The 12,094-nt window shown below is 37.3% G+C and overlaps 1 protein-coding gene across 2 annotated transcripts; it reads left to right on the top strand.

Moving 5' to 3' along the window:
• The first annotated feature begins 2,698 nt into the window (after positions 1 to 2,698).
• On the top strand, positions 2,699 to 9,546 carry LOC149022101 (protein NUCLEAR FUSION DEFECTIVE 6, mitochondrial-like). 2 transcript variants are annotated; one of them, XM_089150278.1, is made up of 3 exons: positions 2,699 to 2,931; positions 3,043 to 3,164; positions 9,072 to 9,546. In XM_089150278.1, exons 1-3 carry the CDS (start codon positions 2,780 to 2,782, stop codon positions 9,077 to 9,079), a joined length of 282 nt encoding a protein of 93 aa, XP_089006404.1. In that variant the 5' UTR covers positions 2,699 to 2,779; the 3' UTR covers positions 9,080 to 9,546. The 2 variants fall into 2 exon arrangements, with proteins under 2 accessions (XP_089006404.1, XP_089006403.1); XM_089150277.1 differs by lacking the exon at positions 9,072 to 9,546 and adding an exon at positions 8,417 to 8,785.
• The last annotated feature ends 2,548 nt before the right edge of the window (positions 9,547 to 12,094 follow it).

Below are 12,094 nucleotides of genomic sequence, written 5' to 3'. Positions count from 1 at the left end.
TAAGAAGACATTTTGTAGCAAAATCTTTAAGATCAATGGACAATCTTATCAATTATATCCCAATGATTTAGGACTCAAAAGGCAACGTGTCAAATGTGATTAATGAGGAAAATATGCATGGACAGAAACAATTTAAATTACGAAGGGATTGTAGTGAAATTTTCAAGGTCAATGGACAAAAATTTCAATTATGTCCCAATGATTCAAGCTTAATAAGGTAATATGCCAAATGTGACTAGGGAGGAGAATTGTATGGAAGAATTTATAAGAAATAATTCAAATTTACCAAGTCCGGCGGATTCCTCCTTTTGCTCCTCAGCCTACGGGGTATTAGCAGCTGTTTCCAACTGTTGTTCCCCTCCCAAGGGCAGGTTCTTACGCCTTACTCACCCGTCCGCCCATTATGTTTATTGGCATCAAATTAGGTTAGACACAAATTTGAGCCCATAATGACCTGAAATACTCTGAAAATGGGGGGTTGAAATCTGGCCGAAATTGGCCAGTTTGCTGGGTTAGCTAGGGGGTGAACCGGCGAGTTTCACCAAAACTTCACACCCTGCGTAGAATTGAATAATATTTATAATGCTAGAAAAGGAAAAAGGAAAAAAAATATTTCAGCTGTCTCCCAAAATTCTCTTCTGAATTTACATCTCATATAAATCTGCTTTCATGTTTTCTTACCTGCTCATGAGTCATGACCATTTTCTTTTGAATGCCTCTTACAAGATACTGGTTGTGTTGGGTATAAGAAAATGATTGTGTATAGGTATTTGATAAAACTTGCTAGGCCTGTTTGGTTATATGAATTTAGGAATGTGAAATAAAATGAGATTTCAAATCTATAGATTTCAAACCTATGGATTTATGATTCAAAAAATTAACTGTTTGGTTAGTTTCAAATCTATCGAAATTTGTATAGTTCTGTTGGGTTACTCCGCATGAATCTGCAAATTTCTTCCATTTTATACTTGGGATGGAATTCATAGGTTTTACTTAATACCCAAGAATGACTTAATTCACATTTTTAGGCAAAAAATGAAATCCTTGGATTTCATGAATTTTATGGATGTTTTTACAACTAAATCGATATAAATCTTCCACTCATGAGTCTAAGGATTTGAAATCCTTGAATTCAAATAACCAAAGAGGCCTTTATAGACTCGAAAATAATTTAGCAAGGTTCTTATGCTTAGAGTGCCAAATTTCATGAATATCACCCTCTAAAATTATTTCACTTAAACTTAACTTATGCTTTGAATTTTTTTTTTTGATATATTACAATTTGGGTTTCAAAATCACTTGAAATAAAACAATTTTATCAAACGATTTTTGGTCGATTTTTTTTTCTTCTCTCAAGGCAAGAAACGAGAAACTATTTTTGCTGATTATCAATGAAGGCTCTTTTTTGTATCAATTCTCATTCTCTATTATACTTATTTAAAAGAAATAAATACAAGAATTCATTATTGGTCAAGAATGAAAAATGATTTGGTGAATTTTGTCGAAAATAAATTATGGAGTGGAAAATAAGTTTGGCGTCAAAATAAAAAATTGTTAGTAAATAATAGTGACCAAGTGATAAAAGAGAGAAAAAAAAAAAAATGCTTTTCATAAAAAAATGTGTATTGACTATTTTACTCTCATCGTAACCATAAAATTTTTAGTGAACTTGTGCATAAATGAAGAGAATGAAATTCTCACCATAATTCATAATAGACAAAAAGTTTAATATGGATTTTGGAAGTTTTTTTCTAGTATTTTAAATAAAAATAAAACTGATAATGGATGCCAAACAACTTAAAATAATGAAAAAACTCATAATTGAGAATGATAATTGATAAGTAGCATGTTTTCCATTGGCCTTTTTTAAACCCCCTAGGTTTTGTAATGTAGTCAAGTCCATTTCTAACAATAAAATAGACTATTCATTTTTTTATGGATGTATGACACTTTCATAAGTCACATCAAATTTTGGTTTTTTAATTTTGTAAATTTAACTCGATCTTATGATGTGATGATATAACACACGTTACGTCAGAAATGGATGGTTAATTTCCTTGCCAGAATGAATTGCATAAAATTTTGAAATGTAGTGACAATTTTTTTTTGGGTAAATAAACGTAGTGACAATAAGATTAAGGGTCTGTTTGGTTACATGAATCTAGAGATTTAAAATCTCTAGATTCATAAATGCGAGATTTATATCCGTTTGATTGTGAAAATATCAAGATTCATGAAATTTAGAGATTCATCTTTTTATACTAAGAACGTGAATTTGTACATTTATGGGTATGGAGTGAAATCCAGAGATTTCGTCTCTATTATAAAAATGCTAAAATTTTGCACATTTACAAAAATCACATATGAATCCATAGATTTCATTCACATATTCGGTTAATCAAAGAGTTAATTTTATAAATTATGACTCTATAAATTTGAAATCTCTAGATATTTGAAATATTCAGACTTATGTAACCAAACAGGCCTAAAAGAAACCTTGAATTTGAATGTCACAAAAGCATAGTTAAAACTGTAAAGTACATTTTTTTTTTTTGTGGATATGAGGTTCATCCGGTCCGAGGTTTGATTGTTTGATTGTACCAATTCGATCCACCCGATCCGGTCCGATCCGATCCCGAGTTGAGGAATCTAAAACCCTCCTCCTGTGGCCAAAACCCCTTTCACGGTTTCACCTGAAGGAGGGAGGCTCTCGGGTGTATGCAAGTCGTTGAAAGCGAGAGAGGTATTGCCAACGGTAAATGTTAATCTCTGCATAGCCATGCCAGCGGCCATTGCAATCTCCTGCGTCCGTTCTGCTCTCCGCTCCACCTCTGTGCGCAATGCAGCGGCCAGACTTGCAACTGAAGCCAGAGCCGCTCGCTCTCCCTTTCGCCTCCCTAACCAGAAGCCTCTCTCTCATCGCATCTTCAGGTCAATTTGGAAATACACTACTCTCAATTCTTCTTACCTTTCCATCCATAGGATGCTTTTCTGATCTCTCTATTGATGTGGATGTGGTTTCTGGGTTTTTACCTTAAACAGGTCTCCCGTTCAGATGAGCTGCTCTGTGGAATCGTTGTTGCCATATCACACGGTGACTGCCTCCGCGTTGATGATTTCTATGCTTTCGGTCCCTCGGCAGACCTTTGGTTGGGTTTCTGAAGGTATTTTCTGATTATAATTGATTACTTTCCCGCATTTCTTTCTGAAATTCAGTTTATGGTATGATTTTTTATTATCTATTATCTTGCTTTGCTTGAAACAAAATAGAGTTTGACTTGAATATCGTGTTTCATATTGTTGGTTAATTTGGAGCATAACCGGTCCTTTTCTCAAGCACAAGAAATATAGAACTTACCCCAAGGAGGTCGCTGAATTGGCACTTACTGAGACTTCACAATTAAAAGTTTATCTGTTAAACTCTTCTGGCTACCGATAAATTAAGGGGATGGGGAAAATAGAGAAAAATAAAGGACATAGTCAACATGGGCACATCAGAGCCACTTGTAAAATAAGGGGGGTGAATAGTTTAAATGGTGAAATCCTGCGATTCTTCTCTGATCCTGGGTTTTTATCTTCTTTTCTTTGGAACATAATTGTTTTACTGCTCTCAACATCTACACTTCAATCCAGTTAGTATATTCATTCGAAAGCATATCCTTCTCCCTTGTGATTACTTGACATCTTAACTCACTAATTTATTTGGATGCAATGGCTAAAAAAGAAAAGGACCGCTAGACTTTATTTATAATATATTACTAAATGAAAGGAAATAAATTCTAGTGAAATCATCTGCAAGTGCGTACTTGCTGATATGCAAAGCTGGTTGTTGCATCGTTTTACCCTATCATTTAGGCTGGTCCAATCTAGCACCCATCGGTGGGCCTCTTGGCTGTTGGTGCCCCTCTTTGTGCGTTGCTTTTCTACTCTAACTTGGTGCCCGTCCGCGCCCCCGTTTTTCAAATCAAATTCAAACATGATTCCTTTAATCCCATCCTCCTCTTAATTAGAAAGGCTAATATGGTTCATTCGATGCTCCTGAGCTGACTTCTAGAGAACAGTGTTGTTGAACTCCCAAAGGATAGATAAACAATAGCTTTCTGAAGTTATATTTCAAAGACTAGGACTCGAGGATCTTGTGAGGTGACAAGTATCCGAATGACCTACCATCCTCCTATTGACTTGGACTACAGAGACTCTTTCAGAATAAATCTGTTACTCTACTACCAAGTCAAAAATGCGAATGACATTTGGACTCCTAAAATACTAAGCCACATTACAAATTCAGAACTTAAAATGTGGCTTTTATTTGAAATAAAATGAACTTAATATTCCTTCACCAAATATTTACCCTTGTCCACAAGGTTCAGAATCACTTTTATAATTCCTCATCTTTGATCAAACTTTAAAGTTTTGTTTCGTTTTGGTAATCTGGCCCTAACAAGATGATTGAAATGTTGAAATTTTGGTTAGATTTTGCTGTGTTGTTTTTTGCCAAGTTTTGTGGGACACTTTGGTTGGTTTTAGGCCAAATTGAGTCTAAAGCTTCATGGGAACCCTATTTTAAGCTATATTGACATATTTAGGGGATTGTATTGCAAAAAGAGCTTCCTAAATTGGTGCTTTATTTTCACACCATTGATTGGCATATTATTGTTGAGTCCTCATGTATAATTACACATTTACACATTGTTCAAGTACTATAGGACATAAATAATAAGCAATTTAAAGTTTTAAACATGTAATAATGTAGATAATTGATGCATATTGTCAAAGACTCACTATAAGTACATAACTGTCAAGGACATCGTCATGCCATACTCTTCTAAGTCCTATTACAATTGTGTAGTACTTTGTAAAGTCTAATGGAACCAATGGTCATTGTTCTCTGAGAACTTGTCATAGGAAATATATCACCAAACTGTTAAGAAACCCACTAAGTCCAGCTCTTTAATCAAGTTTTGAAGGGGAAAGAATTGTATCAAAGCAAACACATCTAAAATGTGATGAGGGAGTGAAACAATTGTATGGTTAGGAAGCTGGCTGACTGGTATCTGAAAGTTAAGGGTAGTGGAGCTGGAGTGACCGTAGAGAGGAAGCAGTATGTCATCACCCCAAGAGATGGAAGTTCTTTCATTCTGGGATGCCATTTTGTTCAGGGATGCTGAAATAGGAGGATTGGAAGAGAATCTTCTTGTTTTCAAGGTACTGGAGAAATGCATTATTAATGTATTTTTACTCATTGTTGCTACGGAGATCTTTAATTTGGGCATTGAATTGAGTTCTGATCATCTTGTGGAAGGGCTGGAAACAGGAGAAATCTTCAAAATTTGGAATGAAGAAGATAAACCTAGGTTGATCAATTACAATTGATAATAGAAGTGATAAGCCATCTAAACCTACCTTAAATTATCTGATCGTCTTGTGGAAGGACTGGACACAGGAGAAAGCTTCAAAATTTGGAATTAAGAAGATAAACCTAGGTTGATCAATTACAATTGATAATAGAAGTGATAAGCCATTGAAACCTACCTTAGAATTATCTGAGAGGGTCCTCATTTGTCTGAGTAAGTCATAGAGGATGTAATAAAACTTCTGTGAAAGGACCAATTGTGCTTGGTAAGCTCATAGATTAACAGTTAAAGTGGTTCAATTTGGTTTGACTAATAAGGAAAACAAACCACATGATACATAGAAGGATGGATGACCAAGACAGTGGTGCCAATGATGGATATGACAAGGGGCTTTGTTTTCATTGGTAATATGAGCTGAAATCGGAGGAGCAAGAAAGACTATCCCACACATAACCAATTGTTGCCATCAATGTTAGTGGTGAACAAAACAATTATGATCAGTAGGTATGATGGTGAACAGACACTAGGTTGGCACAAAGATTTGGGACATGTAAGATAGATGATAAGAAATCATAGGTGTGCAGGAGGTAGACCCTTTATTAGGAATAGAAGTTAGTGAACCATGAACAACTTGGAAGGACCTTGTTGCCTAAAAGAGGGTGATACTGTGATGCGGGTCTGAATAGCTGGTCATATAATCCAAGGATCCAGAATCAAGTACCCATGAAGAATTAGTATGAGAAGATACAAGAAAGATTCGTGACTAGGCTTAATGAAAGTAAAGGGTTGGGAAGAAGCTGAACTGAGCTAGGTTACTATATGTTGGAGATGAGACACAAGTTGTTCTCCAGACATAGTTGAAGCAGCAGTTTTGATCAAGTGAGCTTCAGCCTGTGGGTGAGCAGAACCAGCTTTTCCTCCCTGTTGGTACAACAATGTAATTTCTAGCAATTGTGCCTACTATGATGAGGGCGGCCACATTAATCACATTGTATTGGAGGATGAGTAGAATCAGCCTTGTTGATTGATCCAGTACTGTTCCCAGATAAAAGAGTCTGGTGTAGTAACAATGGCTGGCTGAATAGGTGTAGGAGGAGCCTAGGGGGCATAATGACTGAATGGCAGTGACCCTCCTGCTGAATCATATTATAGGCTTCACGTAATGGGTGTCTGTTTGTACTCCTGATTCAGGCCAGTAAGGATAGCATTATGTTATCAAGGCAGGATAATAGGTAGACACTGGGAGCTCCTGTTTTTAGTCCCCTGAGCTTGATGATGGATATCATATTGTTCATATCATCAGTCTTCAAGAAGGTCTTCTCATGATCTGGGCTTGGGCCCCACAAAATCTTTGAATAATATTTCTCCAAGGCCAAAAAAGGGATGTGACACCATCCAGAGCACCATTCACGTGAACAGTGTTTTGGCCGCTTTATGGTCCTTTGGAAGATCAGCTAGGTTGATGTATCTTCTTCAACTTGGTCCAACTGAATTTGGTTTAGTATTGATCGGGTTCTACATCACCAGGATGTTGGCGAGAAGCAACAGGGTCTCTCAAATTACTGCTTCAAGTGGCACCTAGTATAATGAAACTCTCCATCAAATCAAACCAAAGGCACTCTTAAGTTAAAGGAGAACTATCCACTAGTCACAAAAAAGCAGAGGAGGCAGCAGCAGCAACCAAGCTAAAAAAAGAAAAAGGAAAAAAGAAAAAGAAAAAAGAAACACTGTAGAGAGTCCAGCAAGGTCCATGCAAGATGGCAGTGAGCCAGGGAGACCTAGATGAGGCATGGCAGAGGTGGCTGGGAAAAGATGGCAGAGCCATTGGATGAACCACGATGAAGCTGCAGGGGCTGGAAAAGCCAGACGTGGGCCTGTGGAGGTGTGAGAGGACCAGGCGGCGTGGAGATCGTCTAACTGTGGCAGCATGGCTTGGAGATGGGGCAGCTAGAGGGGTGGAAGCCCCTGGTTTAGTGTGACAGAGTGGAGGCCCTGGTTTCACGTACATGAGCAAGGGTGAGGTCCCAATTGTATTGGTGAAGAAGCCATTGTGGCCAGAATTGGTTGTCCTGGAGATCAGCAGAGGCAGTCAGCGGTGGTTAGCTGATGTTGGTAACTGAGTGTCATACATGGTATGCCAAGTATTAGCACATGTTCTGTCATCTGTGTTTTGCACATAGTTGTCATGGCGCCTAGGCAAGCAAGGTGTCTGAGGAGAAGTAGAATCAGTGCGACACCAAACAAGGGGACAAGGTGTCACCTGGATGCCCAGGCACTACCAAAACGCTTGAGTCCCTGAGTGACACCTAGATGACAATGTGACAACTATGGTTATATGTGGTGAGGCTCTCGTCATTGTGGGGTCTATGTAGGGTCATAATGTACACATTGCAGCCTTACTCCTGCAATGCATCTTGTGCCTCGTGCCTTGCACCGGCTGTTTTCAGACTTGAATCCATGGTCATGGATGCAGTAACCTTACTGTTGCAATAAGAACAACCTTCAATTTGATTGACACCTCATCTCCAATATTCCTTAAAAGCAATAGGACTGAATTGAACACATAACCTTCTTCTTTACCTTCCAAGTGTCATACGAGATATTGATCTAATAAATCAGCGAAAATTTATATGAAGATATGATGCATCTCTAGCGCATCTAATTTTACATACACATGTACTACTAGCATGTAAATATTGGGCAGTTGGAGTTATATACCTTAAATGCATGAAACAGAAATAAAATAAACTTGGATGACTTCAATCACAAATGTGGTAGTGGGGCAAATCCACGTTTCTGTGTGCCCAAACCATGAGAAACTAATTAATATTTTTTTCCTTCCTTCTACATGTTGATTTTAGTGCCCACATTCTTTTGATGTCTTTGGAAGTTAAATGAGGCCTAATAGACATAGTCACATAACCAAAAGATGAATACAGGTTATTTTGTTTTACTGTTATGATAAGTTGCCTTCTTTCTCAATTTAATATTGATTTCAAGGGTCACTGAAGAAACATTTTTTTTTTCTTTTCTTTTCTTTTTTCTCCCCTGTATTCAATCAGCTTGCAATGATGATGTATGATGAGGTCCAGAGGGTTCGAGCAAAGTTTATTTACAATCCTGCATTGCTAGACAGTTAAGAAGACCTGATAAATTAGATGTACTGAATGAGCTTCAAACGGATAATTGATCTTTTTTTTTTGAGATTTCAACTTTTTTTATCTAGTGATTGTTATAATGTTCTTCAGCTGGTAAAAGTGACACCTGTATCCCACTTTTGGATTGGCTGTAAAGCCAGGAGATAATAATTGAAAGATATCTAAATTGGAATCGACTACCTTTGTTTAGAATGTGTAGATCAAAGTCCTTGGTGATTTGCAGGGTCTGAGATTTTGTTCACTGTATGATTCTCACCTTTCCTCCACTTGGTTGTTCTCACTAGGTTTGTGGGTACAATATTTTTTTCGTTATGGCTTTAATCATTCCTCATCATCGAGGATCCAGTTACTATGTTGGTTCTGTTTTTGTTCTGCACAAAATCTCTTTTGGAACTTCACTCATTCCCCCTCAAACCCATCCACATTGCACACAAGGAAAAAGCAGGGGGGGGGGGGGGGGGGAGGTGGGTTTCTTGCATAATCTAAAGCTTATTGACTTCCCTGATTGAAATGTACAGTTCTTAATAGCTTCAAATCATATTTTGTTTTTGTATTGTAGATGGATGAGTTGTTTTTTGTTAAATGCGGTGCAATGGTGGAACTTCCATGGATATCAGTGGACTCCTAAAGATATGCTGAGACGTATTGTTGATTGTATGTGGAATTCAGAGCTGAAAGTTGCTTTTTTCAACATTTGCTGATTGGTTTTGCAAAAGATATAAATCCTTTAGTTGCCTGAATCTTTCAATGTAGTATCCTCATTACTCATCTAATTGTTTTTGCACGTTTGGCCCTTAAGTCGGGCTGTTCAAAGTAGCTTGCAGAGTGAGAGTACAGTTAATTGTAACTCATGATCTTGATCAGAACTCAAAAGATGTGGTTAGCTGTCCAAACTCATGAAGTTGATTTGTAGAACTGCTGGATGAGTCAGTTCAGTTGTGGTGTTAAGAGTCTAGATCCTCTATTTGTAGGGGTATAGGATTGTACACCTTTTGAGCATTGATAAGATCGACCAGAGATGAAACTCCTAAATGTGGTAGAGGAACAAAGAGAGCACAATCCTCTACACTTGATGGGTAGAGTATTCCTACTCTGATAATGTGGTAGAGAGGTACAAAGAGAGCGCAATCCTCAACATTCAGTGGGTAGAGTATCCCTACTCTGATTTCAACTCGTCAACATCGATTTGAAGGCTTGATAAATGGCTAAAGCCATTGATTAATTGAATCACCTAATTACCCATTTTTAAACTAATTAGGAATTAGGCAGTTTTATTTTGGGGTGCAAGCATGGAACTTTTCTTGGGCGAATTTTGCTGGTTTCGCCAGAGGGCGCAATAAAAATGCCGTCGAAACCGATATTACAATATTTCGCCGGAAAATCGTCGATTTTCCGGCGAAACCAAGATTTTCTGGTGAAACTTCCAAACTTCCAAACTTTTTTTTTTCTTTTCCCTACTGCTCTTTGAGTCGTGGTTAGCAGGCTAACAACCGCTGCTATTTCTGTCGGAGAAGAAGAAGAAGAAGAAGAAGAAGAAGAAGAAGAAGAAGAAAGAGAGAGAGAGAGAGAGAGAGAGAGAGAGAGAGAGAGAGAAAGAGACAGATTTGTTTTGCCGGAGAAGAAGAAGAAGAAGAAAGAGAGAAAGGGAAAGAGACCAATCTGAGTAGAGGCTAATACCGAATGAACTGAAAAACTTCTCGCCGCCGAGATCTCGCCGAGATCTTGGCGATTATTCGCCATTTCGCTCGGTTCGCCGGAAACCATTGAAACATCGTTCCATGGGTGCAACTTTGGCCTTGGCGGCCCTGTCTAAGCCCTCCCTGAGCCCTCCCTGCCTGCCCAATCTGTCCTTGATTTTATACCCTGACCCAGGCCCTGATTCTGGATGTGATTTTAACCCTGATGTTGGTCTTTATCTTGGCCCCATGATTTGAGTTTGGACCCTCCACCCATATGGAGAGGAATTAATTTTCATCCACATGGGTGAATGCTTGACATGTGTCAAATTTTAAAAACATGATCATGTTTTGTAGAAAATTAATAAAAATAAATTATATATTTACTATCAATGTAAGTAAGCATCCATTTGATTTTGACCCTAATTTTGGCTTTAATCTTAATATTAATTTAGTCCTGATCATGTATTATATTTTTATACTAATCTTCATATTAGCATTGATCATAACTTTAAGTCTCAATTTTGACCTTTAGTCATTTTGATCATATTAGACTATGAATTCACTTTTTATATTATTTTTAAGATAATTTTTATTTTTCGAACCAAGTCATTTTTAGTACGCAAAAAACATTGATTTTTTTTAAAACTAAGGCAAGATAATATATTATAAACAATAAAAACTAGTATATAGAGAATTAATATCTAACAAATCTACACCCCAACTTCTCATCATGAATATTGACATCTTTCTTTCAATGTGATATTTAAAAAAAAAACTTATTAAGAACATATATGAGATAGCCGTGTTTGTAACTAAAATATTATTTTCCTTAACTACGAAAAAAAACATCAATACTAAATTATCGTTGATTTACTTATTAAAAAGGTTTTGAATATGGATTTTTTGTTGAATAAGGATATCAATATGTGAGATTTTTAATTTTCATCACCAAATAATTGGAGAGGTTTTCAATTTCTATCACCTAAGCAATGGAAGACTTTTAGAGTTCACAATATAGAATTAAAGAGTGTCAATTTATTTATGTTTAAAACAACACTATCAACCAATGAGGGTTGGTCCAAGTGGTAAGCAGCTTGGTCCGCTTGAGCAAGGTTCCGGTATTGAAACCTTGTGGATGCAAAAAATCCCCGTTGGGAGACTCACCCACCACAGCCAGGTGTGCGACCCGGGTCGAACACCGGATTAGTCAGGGCAAAGCCTTGGAAATCGGGGTTGGCAACCCAAAAAAAAAAAAAAAAAAAAAAAAAACAACACTATCAACTTATTGACTATTTTATCATTTTTAGGAGTTTGAATCATCTTATATTTCTATGAATTTTATTTTTAATTTACTTATGATATTTTTATGTATTTTATTTTTATTTTTATGGATTTACATTTGATATTTTAGGTTCAAGGATAGGACCAATTAAGGCTAGGGGGCAAGGCCAATCAGGGTCAGGGCCAACATAGGGTCAATCAGGGTGAGGGTCAGGTGCAGGGTCAATCAGAATCAGGGCCAAGAACATGGCCAATTAGTGTCAAGGACAGGGCCAATTAGGGTTAGGGACAGGCCAATTAGGGTTAATTAAGGCTAATTAGGGCGAACCCATCTCGACCCTGCCCAATTAGGGCCAATCAGGGCGGGAATGGGCTTGGCTTGGCCCTGTAGGGCTTAGGGTTAGGAACAATAATCCTTGACCCTAAACTAGGGTCAAGGCAAGAATAGGCTCAGATTAGAACATATAGGGCTGGACTAGGGATTGCAAAAGCCCGGCCCTGTTGCAGCCCTAGTACTATTAGTGTCAAGGAAAAATTTTTGATTGAAACCAAGATTTTGACCTAAGAAAATGCTGAAATTTTTAGGTTCGATTGAAATTTCGGTTGAAACATATGATTTTTT

Source organism: Hakea prostrata, chromosome 3, assembly GCF_041222555.1.
Source record: "Hakea prostrata isolate BN-2017 chromosome 3, UWA_Hpros_2, whole genome shotgun sequence".
NCBI classification, from domain to species: Eukaryota; Viridiplantae; Streptophyta; class Magnoliopsida; order Proteales; family Proteaceae; genus Hakea; species Hakea prostrata.
The sequence above is the reverse complement of the archived record's forward strand: the minus strand, read 5'-3'. Positions and strand labels throughout refer to the sequence as shown.

Bases quoted from the DNA above. Each gene is read 5' to 3' on its own strand.
- LOC149022101 (XM_089150277.1), top strand. From the start codon at position 2,780: ATGCCAGCGGCCATTGCAATCTCCTGCGTCCGTTCTGCTCTCCGCTCC. The intron at 2,932-3,042 runs GTCAATTTGGAA...TACCTTAAACAG, and splicing joins CTCTCTCATCGCATCTTCAG to GTCTCCCGTTCAGATGAGCT. The intron at 3,165-8,416 runs GTATTTTCTGAT...GTATTCAATCAG, and splicing joins CTTTGGTTGGGTTTCTGAAG to CTTGCAATGATGATGTATGA.